This window comes from Somniosus microcephalus, chromosome 11 (assembly GCF_052327205.1).
Source record: "Somniosus microcephalus isolate GS21.2 chromosome 11, FLI_Smic_1.0, whole genome shotgun sequence".
NCBI classification, from domain to species: domain Eukaryota; kingdom Metazoa; phylum Chordata; class Chondrichthyes; order Squaliformes; family Somniosidae; genus Somniosus; species Somniosus microcephalus.
Window position 1 is genome coordinate 134,663,331 of NC_140997.1, and position 15,474 is coordinate 134,678,804.

At 46.4% G+C, this 15,474-nt stretch overlaps 1 protein-coding gene across 1 annotated transcript in view; it reads left to right on the plus strand.

Annotated features, from left to right (window-relative positions):
• The window catches only part of dnah1 (dynein, axonemal, heavy chain 1), a 971,783-nt gene that overhangs the window by 429,711 nt on the left and 526,598 nt on the right, over nt 1–15,474 (plus strand). The window contains exons 43-45 of the mRNA XM_085999976.1: nt 5,608–5,768; nt 10,783–10,940; nt 12,567–12,740. Coding sequence (XP_085856102.1) covers nt 5,608–5,768; nt 10,783–10,940; nt 12,567–12,740 — 493 coding nt within the window. The remainder of the gene's footprint in view (nt 1–5,607; nt 5,769–10,782; nt 10,941–12,566; nt 12,741–15,474) is intronic.

Here is a 15,474-nt window from a genome sequence, read left to right on the forward strand (position 1 = left end):
GAACATCATGGCTGGAGTTTGGTTGGTAACCGCATGTGTCGCATTCCGGTAGGCAAACAAGAAGTTATCCACCTTGTGTTGTAGGGGTATGTCTTCATTACACATTGCCTTGATAGCCTTCTTGAATGTTTGAACGAACCTCTCAGCCAATCCATTGGTGGCTGGATGATATGGGGCGGATGTGTAATGCTTAACACCATTGTTCTTTAAGAACCTCCGGAACTCTTCAGACACAAACTGTGGTCCATTGTCGGAGCAAATCTGTTCAGGCAGCCCATTTCTGGCGAATATGGTTCGTAAGACTGTGATAGTTTTTTCTGTGGTGGTTGAGGACATTTTTATTACCTCTGGCCACTTTGAATGTGCATCCACCGCAATTAAAAACATCGAGTCCATAAATGGACCAGCAAAATCAATGTGCACCCTTTGCCATGCAGATGAGGGCCACTCCCATGGATGTAGAGGGGCTTGTGGTGGGGCGTTTTGGACATTCTGGCATCCTGTACAGCTCTTGGTCATCTCTTCGATTTCTCTATCGATTCCCGGCCACCACACAAACGCTCTGGCTAAGTTCTTCATTTTTACCCCTCCCAGATGACCCTCATGAAGCTCATTGAGCACTCTACCCTTCAATTTGGGTGGAATTACTACTCTGGATCCACACATCAAGGTTCCTCTGCACACTGACAGCTGTTCTCTTCTCGGCGAGAATGCTAGCAACAGTGGTTCGCCATGTGCTGGCCATCCCTTCACCATTAAATCATAGACCCTGGAGAGTGTCGGGTCATTTCGTGTTTCCTTTTCTATGTTTGCATTCGTCACAGGTAGACATTCGACTATGGTCGAGTGGAATATCTCCACAGGATCCACTGCAGGTGCTTCTTCCACCGTCGGCAACGGTAGGCGTGACAATCCATCAGCATTCCCATGCTGTTTAGTTCCTTTGTACTCGATGTCATATTGGTGTGCCCCTAGGAAAAGGGACCACCTCTGTAGCCGTTGTGCTGTCATTATCGGGACGCCCTTCTTAGGGTTGAAAATGGAGACAAGAGGTTGATGATCAGTTAGTAGAGTAAATTTCTGACCGTGCAGGTAGTGATTGAACTTCTTCACCCCCCACACCAGGCTGAGGGCCTCTCTGTCAATCTGGGCGTAATTACGTTCGGCTGAAGTTAACGAGCGTGACGCAAAAGCTATCGGCCTCTCTGAACCATCAAGGAGTTTATGTGACAGTACCGCTCCAATGCCGTAGGGAGACGCATCACACGCCAGTCTTATCGGTAGTGATGGGTTGTAGTGAGCCAATACTTCTCTTGAAGTGATTAGGTCTTTACTCTTCTGAAAGGCCCGCTTACATTCATCGCTCCATTTCCAAGCTACTCCAGTTTGTAGTAGGGCGTTCAGTGGGTGCAGAATTGTGGACAAATTCGGCAAAAACTTATGGTAGTAATTCACCAATCCTAGGAATGACCTCAGTTGCGACACATTTTCAGGCGCTGGAGCCTTAACTACCGCTTCAATTTTGTCAGGGAACTTATGTAACCCCTCTTCATCAATCGCGTGGCCACAATACAATATCTGTTTCTTAAAAAACTCGCACTTGGGGCGATTGGCTCGTAGCCCATGTTCTCTTAGTCTAGTGAGCACCTGCTCTAGGTTGGCAAGGTGTTCACTGTCATTTTCACCTGTCACTAGGATGTCGTCCAAGTAACACTGGGTCCCCGGAATCCCTTGCAGGACTTGTTCCATTGCTCTTTGCCATATCGCTGGAGCTGATGCTACTCCGAATACCAGTCGATTATACTGGTAAAGACCTTTGTGAGTGTTTATTGTGAGATACTTCCTCGAGGATTCTTCAACCTCCATCTGCAAATATGCTTGTGCTAGGTCAATTTTTGTAAAACGCTTCCCTCCAGATAGTGAGGCGAAAATATCTTCTATCCTCGGAAGAGGATACTGTACTGTGTGAAGGACTGGGTTCACCGTCACCTTGAAGTCCCCACAGATGCAAACCTTCCTTGGCTCCTCAGACTTATTGTTTAACATTTTTTTCATGGCAGGAACGATGGGTGTCGCCCACTCGCTCCAGTCTACCTTAGATAACACACCTGCATTCTCCAGATTCTCCAGCTCTGCCTCGACAGCTGGGCGAATTGCATACGTTACCGGTCTTGCTTTGAAAAACTTGGGGATTGCATTCTCTTCTATTTTTATCGAGGCGGTTACGCCTTTAAGAGTTCCCAGTTCTTGATGAAATACCTCTTTAGCGTTAGCTAAGATTTTTGACAATCGTCCAGGTGTGACGTCGTCATCCTTTTTACCAACCACAGTCAGTGCCTGAATGGAGTGCCAGTCTAAACTTATCTTTCTGATCCATTCACATCCCAATAATGGTGGTCCACCATCTTGCAGTATGTACAGATACAATTTCTGTATTTCTTTGCCGTTGTATTCGACAGGCACCCTTATTTTCCCTCTGGGGTATACTTTCTGCCCTGCATACGTCGTCAAGACAATGGATGTCTCTTTCAAGGGTATATGTGAGAATAGCCGCTCGTAGTCTCGTCGATTCATGATGGTCAGGGCTGATCCTGTATCCAATTCCATTTTAACTTGGGACCCTGCTATCGTGAGGGTGACCCAAATGGTTCGGTGATCCTCTTTCGCGATTACGTTGTGAAGTTTGAGACAGCTTAGTCTCTTGTTCCCGGATTCACTATCGCTCTTCTGGTCTTCGGAACTACTGTCCATCATCTTTTGTACTTTCCTGTACTGTTCCTTAGTAGCCTTTTTGTTGTTGTTAGTCTTCTTTCCAGACCTGCAAACTCGTGCAATGTGTCCCATCTTTCCGCATTGCCTGCATATTTTGTCCTTGGACCAGCAGTCCTTCTGGTCATGGGTTGTTCTGCCGCAGCGATAACATTTTTCAAATCCCCGTGTCATTTCATGGGTGCCGTATTCCTGTGGCTTTTGCTGTATTTCCGCAGCTCCCCTTGCTGCTGCTTCATGCGATACTGCCAAGCTGAAAGCCTTATCCAGCGTCAGCTCTTTCTCTGAGAGTAACCTCTTCTGGGTTCCTTCACTCAGGAGTCCACAGACAAATTTGTCCCGTAGAGTGTCTGTCAGTCCTGCTCCGAACTGGCAGCGCTTTGATAGCTTGCATAGTTCTGTGAGGTAATCAGCATTGCTCTCATCTTTATGCTGATTTCTCCTGTGGAATTTAAATCTTTCTGCTATCAGCAGCGGTGTAGGATTTAGGTGTTCCTGTAGGCTATCAACAATTTCGTTAAAACTCTTCGCCATCGGTTTGGCTGGAGTGATCAGGTTCCGCAATAGGCCGTACGTTCTTGCGCCCATTAAGTTTAGTGGTACTGATGCCTTTTTCTCATCGGCTACTTCATTTGCCTTGCAAGATACTTCGACTCTTTCCACATACGTGGTCCAGTCTTCTATTGCATTATCGAAGGCAGTGATATTGCCAGTCTTCGGCATCTTGGAAATCTAAGATGGCGCCTCCTGCGCTTTGCCTTCTTCCCCGATTTAACAAAATGGCGCCTCCCGCGCTTTGCCTTCTTCCCCGCTGGATTAAGATGGCGCCTCCCGCGCTTTCTGTCTTCTCCGCTGCTGCTAGCGCTGTTGCTGGCGTTTTTATGCCTTGATGGCGACGCCCTATGGTCTTCGCGCACTTCCCCCCCGCGCTGCTGCTAACGCTGCTCCCCGCGGTCCCCGTGGCAAACTGCAGCTCCTCGCGGCTTTCTGCGCTTCTGATTTCTTTTATTTTCCCTTCGTCAGATCAAACCCTACGGGACACTTTCCTCCCTCTTCTCGGGTCTGTACGCTGCCCGGCTTCGTAGCACCGGCTGCGCCCTGTGTGCTCCACCCTCTCTCTCTCTCTCTCCTCTTCCCGACAACGCTGCTCGGCCCCGTTGAAAAGCCACCCGATCGAGCCCTAGCCCGCCGCAGCCCAGGAAAGATCAGTGTACTACCTGCCACCAGCCCGATTAGCTGGAACACCATAGACAGTATAACCAAGCCCCGCTCTCGACTGCCTCTCCTGCAAATCTTCAACTCCGATGAATCAGAGGCGGCTGTCCACGGTCGACGCCAGTTTCTTCTGTTTGTTTTTTTCTTTCTTCCTTCTGGCCTCGACCTCCAACAACTTCGCTTCAGGGATGGATCCCCATGAGGTGGTGCAGAACTGTAGGTAAGTTCAGATCTGCTCGTCGCCAGTATTATGTCCGTGTGTAATTGAGACACGGACTGCAGGAGTAGGTTACAACAGGTGTTTACTGAGTGGAGACAAAACTGGAACTACTATGCAAAGTTACTACACAGGCTTATATACAGGGGTGGTCACTACTGGTACTGCAGTATACAGGGGCTGCAGAATATAGTTCCTTCTGCAAAGTACATACACTACAGACATGTTTAGCTATAATCTGGTTTGTCCTATATTAAGGCTATTACTCAGGTAATTCATGCGGGAAAATAGTCTAAATAGGGACATCCTGATATCATAACAAACTAGTTGCTGATGCAAGTATTTTTTTAGATTGGCAGCTACTCAGCCTCTCTCCTTGGGGAGAAGTTAGGTTACATCAAAGTCAGAAAATACCAGCTTCATTTAGTCTAGTTTTACAAAGGATGCCTAATTGTGATTTGTTGGTGTTTTATACATCAAAAGCATAACGCACTTGTCTCAAAACTTGTCACAGATCTCCCTCGTCATTGCTCACAGTAAATTGGAGAAGTATTATACTATGTAATGCACAAAATATTATGCTGTTGAGGTGAAGCTGTGTTAAAGCTAGAATGTCTCTTTAAAGCTAGAAAGTCTTAATTACGATGGGTAAAAAAATCTGGAGGTCGCTCAAGGTTTAATTGTCTGGTCAGGCAAATTTGCAGATTAGAGTGTGCTAGACAGTTTCAGGCTGGAGCCGAGGAGCACCCAGCATTGTAAGATTGCTTTGCATCTGTATCAAAGTGTGATGCCTTGAAGTGCAACATCTGAATTGTAACATTTGTGTGCACAGACACACTGAGCAGAGCTATCAGCTTTGGCGGGGGTATAACCGGCGGCCGATCTCATATTTTACGCCCCTGGCAGAGTGGAAGGTCCCAGCGACTGTTTTGGTATATTGTAGGAACATAGGAACAGGAGTAGGCCATTCAGCCCCTCGAGCCTGTTCCATCATTCAATTAGATCATGGCTGATCTGTATATTAACTCCATCTTGGTTCCATAGCCCTTAATAACCTCACTTAACAGAAACCTATTAATCTCAGTTCTGACATTTTCAATTGACGTAGCCTCAAGATATGGAAGATATAAATGTACCTGTGAACTTGCAAAGTTAGTTACTAGGTCTAGTTTTTAATCAAAGGAGCTTCTTCAGACCTTCATGTGATACTAGTTTCTGTGCCGCCTTTCAATAAAAGAAAGAAGCCTAGAAATTATCCTGATTGAGTTTGTGTTATTGCTACTGCCTCTGTTAAATAAATTAAACATTCCTATGCTAATATCACACAGAGAGTAATTTCTAGCCTATATTATCAGTATTCCTAATCAACAGATTGAAGACTGTACTGTTTTGTCTCTCCCCACAAGGCGCTGTGCATTGGGCCAACAGGAACTGGAAAGACCCTCACTGTCTCTGACAAGCTTCTTAAAAAGATGGCTCCCGATTACATCTCTCATTTTCTGATATTTTCAGCTCGTACATCTGCTAATCAAACACAGGACTTCATTGACAGTAAACTCGATAAGAGGTGAGTTTGTGGGTAAGCAGCTGTCAGTGCTATAGAGCTGGAAGAGTTCAGCAGCTTCTGACAGCCCAGTGATCCTTCAGACAAGTGATAGCTTCTAAAACCATAGACCACCAACTGGATGTTAGAAACCCTAGTTAGATTTTCCAATATTTTTTGGCAGCACCACCTTCAGAGTACTGAGGATGAATGCATTGTCTTTGAATAAGTGTGTACCTGATCCAAGCATTATATTTCACTGCATTACAATTATGCCCATCATTGTATGTTGAATTATGTATCAGTCAGTGTAAGATTCGCAAAATGTCCACATTTCCCCCAAAGGTTTTATTATTAATAAAAGGGACCCTGCATGGACATTTTAAAAAGGGTACCCAAAGATGGCGTCCGCACCTCGTGACCAAAAGCCTGCAAGATTTTAAAAGCTTGGACTCTGTGGCACAAGCAGCTTTTGGGGAAATCGAAACCTAAAATGCAGTTTCTGTGGAAAAGCAGACAGAACTTTGAATATGCATTAAGCCAGATCATAGACCGATCAAAACCAGTTAGGCCTATACTTGAGGCCATCAAGTTGTTTGCATATATAATCGGGAACAGCTCAAGGAAGCCATCGAGGCTGGACAGGCCGATTAGGATGCATTAATAACAATACAGCTCAGACATCAGGCCATTAGGTGTGATAAACGGCCATCTAAAAACAGTTAGTTTAGATTGCTACAATTATTTAAACTAGCCCGCCAAAATTGGAACAATGAACTAACCTGATTTGGCGCGCAGATAAGGGGCTATCGTAAGGAGTATAACTGCAGGCCCCGGGTAGCAATCTCTCTCTGCTCTCTTGCTCACTTGCTCTTGCCCTGGTCCCTGCTCTCGTGGCTCCGGCCTCTTGGGCTGCCGCTCGCACTCGTGCCCTGGCCTCGTGGCGGGTTCTCTCCCCGTAGCAGATTTTCAGTAACCAGTTACACCATACCAACAGCAGGGGAGGGGAACAAGACCCAAGTCCATAGCCATCCAGGACGCCCAGGCCGCAGAAAGGGGCGAGACGAAGTTGAGCAGGTAGCCCAGGACTTGTATAGTAGTCCGGCGAGACGAGACGAGTAGAGATGAAGAAGACGATAACAACTCGATAAGGGCAGAGCAGGGCAGCGAAAAACATATCGATAAAGACCAAGCGCCTAGTTATAAGCTGGCACTTGGGAAGATGAACATCTTGTTGAACACTGCGAAAACGCAGATGGCCACACCATGACGAATAGACTGGCATTCTTAAGCTTGGGTAGGAAAATCTAGGCAGTTAAAACTGCCAACTGCCCTGTAGGCACAATGTTGCGGCCGCCGACCGCCCGAGGGAGAAGAAGAGGAGAACCCATCGCGACGAGACGACGACGGCAGCGGAGGGGAGAAGGTGTGTCGCAGTAGCAGATCCAGCCCCACGCCCCTGAAGACCACGTGGCGACGGGGTACCTAGAAGGACCAAAGACCAGACCTCAAAACTCGCACTCGTTAACAGTTGGCTTTATTTCGGATTGGTGAGCATGAATTCTGGCCCCCCATAGCTTAATCTAGTTAGGTATAGGGGGTGGGATAAGGATAAGGGGATTGTTAAGATAGTTTGTTTTCCCTCGATGTGCCGTGTGTTCCCCATTCCCTGTATAAGTATAGTTATTTGTATTTGCCTGTAATTTTATACTAGTAACTTCTCGTAAGACTGTGTTAATTTCTATTTTAATAAAATCTTGCTTTTCTTACATCCAAACCACCTGTCTACTCGAGTCTTTCTGTATCGCCGCCTGTACCTAAGTCCGGTGTCTAGAACCCAGGGGCGTGGGAGCGATTTGAACTGCCCACAAACAGTCAGGGGCTTAACTGACTGGGCGCACATGCCACCCAACCACCACCCCCTACAATTGTGATGTAATTCTAACACACCAACCTATTTTCCATTGTCGCTCATGTAATTTATCTTGTTTCACTTCTTGTCCCCTAATCATAGGAAGCATATTGCACTTGAGAGGGTGCAGAAGTGACCAATTAAGGTAATTCCAAGTATCAGGAGCATGATGTTGACTCGATGTTGACCATGAGCTCCTGCTGGTGGCTCTTGTGCAGCTGGTGAACAGATTTCTTAAGACCGGCCGGCTGGAAAACACATTTTTAACTGACTGCTGAAAGTCTTGGTGAGGTCAGTGAGCATGCTATTCTGGTGGTAGCAGTTCATTAACTGGCAGTGGCATCCTGGCGCCATCATGTCCATGTGTGGCCATTCCCAGTCGATGTCATGACACCAATACTTTGTCAATACATTGGCCAGCTTATCTCAGCCTGTCTGTAGAAAGGAGACCTTGAAATGGTCAGGGATGGAGATATCGGACTAGAAGTCGATCCCTGCGCCAGAATGGGTAGACTCAAGGCCCACTGGATATTGGGCCTCAGGCCTCATTTACATCAGACCGATGAGTTGCAGACACCTTCCGGGCATCCCCAGGCAGCTTGCCGGTGAAGAGGATTTCAATTTCAGGCTGTTGCGTCTCAGGCAACCATCTTCAGCCAGAAGTGCCAAGTGGATGATCTATATTGACCTACTCCCGAGGTCCCCACCATCACAGAAGCCAGTCTTCAGCCAATTCAATTCACTCCATGTGATATCAAGAAACGGCTGAGCGCACTGGATACAGCAAAGGCTATGGGCCCTGACAACATCCCGGCTATCATGCTGAAGACTTGTGCTCCAGAACTGGCCGCACCTCCAGCCAAGCTGTTCCAGTACCACTACAACACTGGCATCTATCCGACAATGTGGAAAACTGCCTAGGTATGTCCTGTCCACAAAAAGCAGGACAAATCCAACCCGGCCAATTACCGCCCCATCAGTCTACTCTCATTCATCAGCAAAGTGATGGAAGGTGTCATCAACAGTGCTGTCAAGCGGCACTTACTCACCAATAACCTGCTCACTGATGCCCAATTTGGATTCCGCCAAGACCACTCGGCTCCAGACCTCATTACAGCCTTGGTCCAAACATGGATAAAGGAGTTGAATTCCAGAGGTGAGGTGAGAGTGACTGCCCTTGACATCAAAGCAGCATCTGACAGAGTGTGGCATCAAGGAGTCCTAGTAAAACTGAAGTCAATGGGAATCAGGGGAAAAACTCTCCACCGGCTGGAGTCATACCTAGCACAAAGGAAGATAGTTGTGGTGATTGAAAGTCAATCATCACAGCCCCAGGACATCACTGCAGGAGTTCCTCAGGGCAGTATCCTAGGCCCAACCATCTTCAGCTGCTTCATCAATGACCTTCCCTCCAATATAAGGTCAGAAATGGGGATGTTCGCTGATGACTGCACAGTGTTCAGCACCATTCACAACTCCTCAGATAATGAAGCAGTCCATGCCCGCATGCAACAAGACCTGGACGACGTTCAGGCTTGGGCTGATAAGTGGCAAGTAACATTCGCGCCACAGAAGTGCCAGGCAATGACTATCTCCAACAAGCAAGAGTCTAACCACCTCCCCTTGACATTCAACGCCATTACCATCGCCGAATCCCCCACCATCAACATCCTGGGGGTCACCATTGACCAGAAACTTAACTGGACCAGCCCCATAAATACTGTGGCAACAAGAGCAGGTCAGAGGCTAGGTATTCTGCGGCGAGTGTCTCACCTCCTGACTCCCCAAAGTCTTTCCACAATCTACAAGGCACAAGTAAGGAGTGTGATGGAATACTCTCCAGTTGCCTGGATGAGTGCAGCTGCAACAACACTCAAGAAGCTCGACACCATCCAGGACAAAGCAGCCCGTTTGATTGGCACCCCATCCACCACCTTAAACATTCACTCCCTCCACCACCGGCGTACCGTGGCTGCAGTGTGTACCATCTACAAGATGCACTGCAGCAACTCGCCAAGTCCTCTTCGGCAACACCTCCCAAACCCACGACCTCTTCCACCTAGAAGGTCAAGGGCAGCAGGCACATGGGAACACCACCACCTCTAAGTTCCCCTCCAAGTCACACACTATCCTGACTTAGAAGTATATCGCCGATCCTTCATCGTCGCTGGGTCAAAATCCTGAAACTCCCTCCCTAACAGCACTGTGGGAGTACCTTCACCACACGGACTGCAGTGGTTCAAGAAGGTGACTCACCACCACCTTCTCAAGGGCAACTAGAGATGGGCAATAAATGCTGGCCTTGCCAGCAACGCCCAGATCCCATAAGTGAATTAAAAAAAAGGCAGCATACCTCAAGTAGATCTTGAATGAGGGGGGTAAATGATCGAGAAGGAGGGGAGCGACCGGGCGAGGGGAGGTAGCGATCAGGGGGGAGGAGTGTGACCGGGTGAGGGCGGCAGGCAGCGAACAAGGTGGGAGGGAGGGGTTGCAAGCACTGGCCAGCAGCAGCCCGAGGGTTTAATGTGGAGCTGGGAGGAACACTCCATACCTCCCGGCTCCACTGCGGCTCCACATTCAGGTAAGTATTTTTTTTTAAACTTCTCTCTTTGGTGGCAACCTGCAGTGGTCTCTTTAAGCTCCGTGGTTAGGCTGAGAGCTAGTTTTCCTGAACGCAGTCCAATTTTACAAAGGTGGCCTCAAACAGGGATATGCAAAGCACCTAATGCCTGTTCAGGCAGGGGCCCTAGATGGCAGGCAGTGTACTTCCGGCACGGAATGTGCGCATACACGCTGCCCACCATATTGGACACTATGCCGCAGCATCATCGAATTTCTAGGCCATCCTCTCTCTGATGTGGAACAGTTATCAGGAAACATTGGCTGAGCTCTAATACAGCCCAGAGAGGGTGATAAAGGTTTCCTCCCTCTGATGGTTACAGTGTGTTAGAACATTGGACTTGAAATTGTTCTTCAGCGGCAGTGCAAAACAGGCGATAACGAATCAGCAGCCCTACCCGATTATCTTTTCCATTGACTTTTTAGGCCAGATTCACCCCATGGTGTTTGTTTATGTCCTGTTCTAAAATATTCATGTTCCTAATTGTTTATGATTTTTGTTGTCAGGCGCAAAGGTATGTATGGACCACCACTCGGAAAGTATTTTATATTTTTCATTGATGACCTGAATATGCCAGCTCTCGAGACGTATGGAGCCCAGCCTCCTATTGAAATCTTGCGGCAGTGGATGGATCATCGTGGCTGGTATGACAGGAAATTGATAGGTATGTCGGGGGCTTTATGTTTCCGTTCTTCCATGTATTTGTCCTTCTATCTACTCTGTACAGTGCAAAATCTCACTGGCCAAGATTTTTCACTTCCTCACTCTTGAACCTGCAGTTTCCCGCAAATTAAAATAAATGAGTTGGAAGTGGCAGGCAGGGGGGCACAGAGCAGAAAATCCCGGCCAATATGTCAACCATGTAACATTCAAAGAATTATGGAAAATGTTGAGTTGGTGCTAACCCTGCTGCTGCTTTATTATTTCCAACAGTTGATCAATTTTCCTGAGCTCTGCGCCTCGTGGTTTCATCCCAATGATGCACATTTCCAGAGTTGTCTGAAGAACTTGCTGGTGGGCCTTGTAACTTGGGAGCCTCTCAGATCGGAGGTTCAGAGGGAGACCAGGCAGCAAGACCACAAAGTTAAATGGCACTTTCTCTTACAATCTCCCACTAGACCTTTGCGCAGCAGTTTCCATCCCCTTCTCCCCACGCAAGCTCCTGCTAGGCGAGTGGGTTTGAGACAGGGGTGCGGACGGGCATGCTATTATTGACCCGGCCCACCAAACCCAACCACATCAGTGGTTGAATACTACCCAGCCAGATTTTCATAGATTCTGATCATTATTAGGAAGGGGTGGGGCTTTAATTGGGAGTGGGTTTTGGGCAGGTGAGAGCGACACCAACTACTTAGAGAGTGGTTAGAATGTGGAACTCGCTACCACATGGAGTGGTTGAGGTGAACAGATGCATTTAAGGGGAAGCTACATAATCACATGAGGGAGAAAGGAAAAGAAGGATATGTTGTTAGGGTGAGATGAGGTAAGGTGGGAGGAGGCTCATTTGGAGCATAAACACCAGCACAGACCAGTTGGGCCGAATGGTCAGTTTCTGTGCTGTAAATACTATGTAATTTTAGGACTTGAAGCCCAGCCTAGTTTAACTCCTGGGCCTCATTTACGATCCATCGGCCAGCTGCCAGCAAGTCAATGAACATCAGTTGGCCTGAAGGCCACCTGTTGGCACTCAGGTAAGTCGGGGGCAGGGTGTGCAGCTTGGGGCAGCAGAGGACCAATTTTCCTTTGGGGCTCAGACGAGCACTTCTGCTCCTCCTAGCCCCACAATGGAAAGTTTTAAGCTTACATTTTAGGGCCTCCGTTTCTTTTTATTGAGCAGGGCAGCCACAGCGGGTGCCCCACTCAGCCAGCGGTCAAAATGCCATTGGGGTCTTAATGACATCATAGGACTCCGATTTCCATGTGTGAATGAATCAGACAGGAGCCTCGACTGCCTTAAAAAAAGGCCCAGTTAAAGCATGGGCAGGTGGGAACAGGGTGCTAGGTTTTTGGAGGTGATTTTAACTGCACACCTGCCCCATTCTCGCTCGGTGAAGTGGATTAAAATCGCCCCCTTAAAGTCAGCAAAAGTATTTGTAAAATGGATTGGCATACACTGCTGAAGATAGACAAGACATGAGGTTTTCTGGAAAGAGCAGCTGGGATAGTTTGGAAAAAAGTTCAAATCTGATCAGATTTAGCTCTGTAAGCTTTAACCCGGTAGGAATCCATTTGGATGTAATTTTGGATCAGATTGCTTTGCTTATACTGTGCACATGGCCCCTTGTTTCAGGAAGCTTTAGACAACTAATGGATATCAACTTTGTGTGTGCCATGGGGCCACCGGGTGGAGGAAGAAACCCGATTACTGCACGATACACCCGCCATTTCAATTATCTATCCTTTATTGAAATGGATGACAGCAGCAAACTGAAGATATTTTCTACAATCTTGAATAGTTGGCTGGGTGAGTTCCTCAGATGGAAATTATTTCTCTTTCGCCGTTCATATATAGTAATAGGACATTAAACCTAACTTTGGGGTTGAGAAGTGGTGGCAGGGGAACGGACCTATGAGGGAACCTACAAGAGGGAGAAAATAGAATAATAGTCCCCAACTCTTTACAATCTATATTAACGATTTGGAGGAGGGGACCGAGTGTAACATATTAAAGTTTGCAGATGATACTAAGACGGGAGGGAAAGTAGTGAGTGAGGAGGACATAAAAAACCTGCAAGGGGACATAGACAGGCTAAGTAAGTGGGCAGAGATTTGGCAGATGGAATACAATACTGGAAAGTGTGAGGTTATGCACTTTGGCAGGAAAAATCGTAGAGCAAGTTATTATCTTAATGGCAAGAAACTGGAAAGTACTGAAGTACAAAGGGATCTGGGGGTCCTGGTGCACGAAACTCAAAAGGTTAGTATGCAGGTGCAGCAAGTGATTAAGAAGGCCAATGGAATGTTGGCTTTCATTGCTAGGGGGATAGAATATAAAAATAGGGAGGTATTGCTTCAGTTGTACAAGGTATTGGTGAGACCGCACCTGGAATACTGCATACAGTTTTGGTGTCCATACTTAAGAAAAGACATACTTGCTCTCGAGTCAGTACAAAGAAGGTTCACTCGGTTAATCCCGGGGATGAGAGGATGGACATATGAGGAGAGGTTGAGTAGATTGGGACTCTACATTGGAGTTCAGAAGAATGAGAGGCGATCTTATTGAAACATATAAGATTGTGAAGGGGTTGGATCGGGTGGATGCGGGGAGGATGTTCCCGATGATGGGTGAAACTAGAACTAGGGGGCATAGTCTTAGAATAAGGGGCTGCTCTTTCAAACCTGAGATGAGGAGGAACTACTTCACTCAGAGGGTGGTAGGTCCATGGAATATGCTGCCCCAAAAAGCTGTAGAAGCTACATCATTACATAAATTTAAAACAGAAATAGACAGTTTCCTAGAAGTAAAGGGAATTAAGGGTTACGGGGAGCGGGCAGGAATTTGGACATGAGTCTAGGTTCAGATCGGACATGGCCCTGTGGGTAGCGGAGCGGGCCCAGGGGCCGTGTACCCTGATCCTGCTCCTATTTCGTGTGTCTAATTCTGTTAGATTCAGGAGATGGTTCTGTGGTAGTAGATTGGCGGTTAGGATCAGATCAGACATGATCTTATTGAATGGCGGAGCAGGCTCGAGGGGCCGATTGGCCTACTCCTGCTCCTATTTCTTATGTTCTTATAGAATGACACAGCACAGAATGAGGCCATTTGGCCCATCGTGCCTGTGCCAGCTCTTTGAATTAGTCTCACTACTCTGCTCTTTCCCCATAGCCTGGCAATTTTATCCCCTTCAAGTATTTATCCAATTCCCTTTTGAAAGCCATTATTGAGTCTGCTTCCACCACCCTTTCAGGCAGTGCATTCCAGATCATAATAACTCGCTGCGTAATATTTGTTTAAAAGTTATCTTCAATCATGATCTTATTTGGAAACTAAAGTTAATTGGATTTGGATTTAAGAACAAGTAACTCAATATCAAAATTTGCAGTTGATACCAAACTAGTGGGTATGGCTAACACTGAGGAAGAATGCAACATAATACAAGACGACATTAGAAAACTTGCAGACTGGGCAGTTAAGTGGCAAATGAACTTTAACATAGATATATGTGAGGTGATGCACTTTGGTAGGAAAATAGAAACATCGCCTACAACCTTAGAAAATAAGAAACTGAATGGGAGAGAAGAGCAAAGGGATCTAGGAATACAGGTGAACAAATCATTAAAAGCAGCATCGCAGGTCAGCAAAGCAATTAAAAATGCTAATAAAGCACTGGGATTTATTCCTAGGGGTATAGAATTCAAAAGTAGTGAAGTTGGGTTGGACAAGGTAGATGTGGAGAGAATGTTTCCACTTGTGGGAGAATCCAAAACTAGGGGCCATAAATACAAGATAGTTACTAACAAATCCAATAGGGAAATAAGGAGACATTTCTTTACTCAGAGAGTGGTTAGAATGTGGAACTTACTCTTATGTTCATTAATAAATAGACATTCTTATTATGAACACAGCTAGCTTTTGCTAGACACTTTTATTGAGCACATGTGGACTAGGTACAGTATCTGTAGAGGCATCCATCTTGACTGCTGCCTTGTGGGTAGCCTAGTGCCTCATGGGTAATGTAGTCTTAATATACATACAGCTGGGTAGTGTAGTCTTATACATACAGCTCTACACAGCTCTACGGCTCCACCTAGTGTCCACTATAGAATGACATGTTATTGATCATTACATCCCCCTTTCTTTGAGGTTTAACAAAATCAGTATCAATCAACTTTCAAGAAAACAATAAAGATAATATCAGTAACACTTTTGTTAGTGCTCTATAAACATAAACATTTTCAAAACAGTCAACACATTTTCAAAGCTTTACATTGTACTCAAAGATTTAGTCTATCAGGCTTTTTTACTTCACATGTGGATCTTCTCAACATGAGTAAGTCTGATGTGTCTTCATGAGATTGTTCTGGCGGTGAATGACAAGATGCAGTTGCGGCATTGTCATCAATCTGCTCTTGAATAGTCTCTTGTGTTTTTAGGAGGGAACGGCGGTTCCTCCTGAGAATCTGTCCTTCCTCAGTTCTAACAGTGTATGACCTTGGTCCTACTTCCTCAAGAACTGTAGCTTTCCTGTTCCATGCAT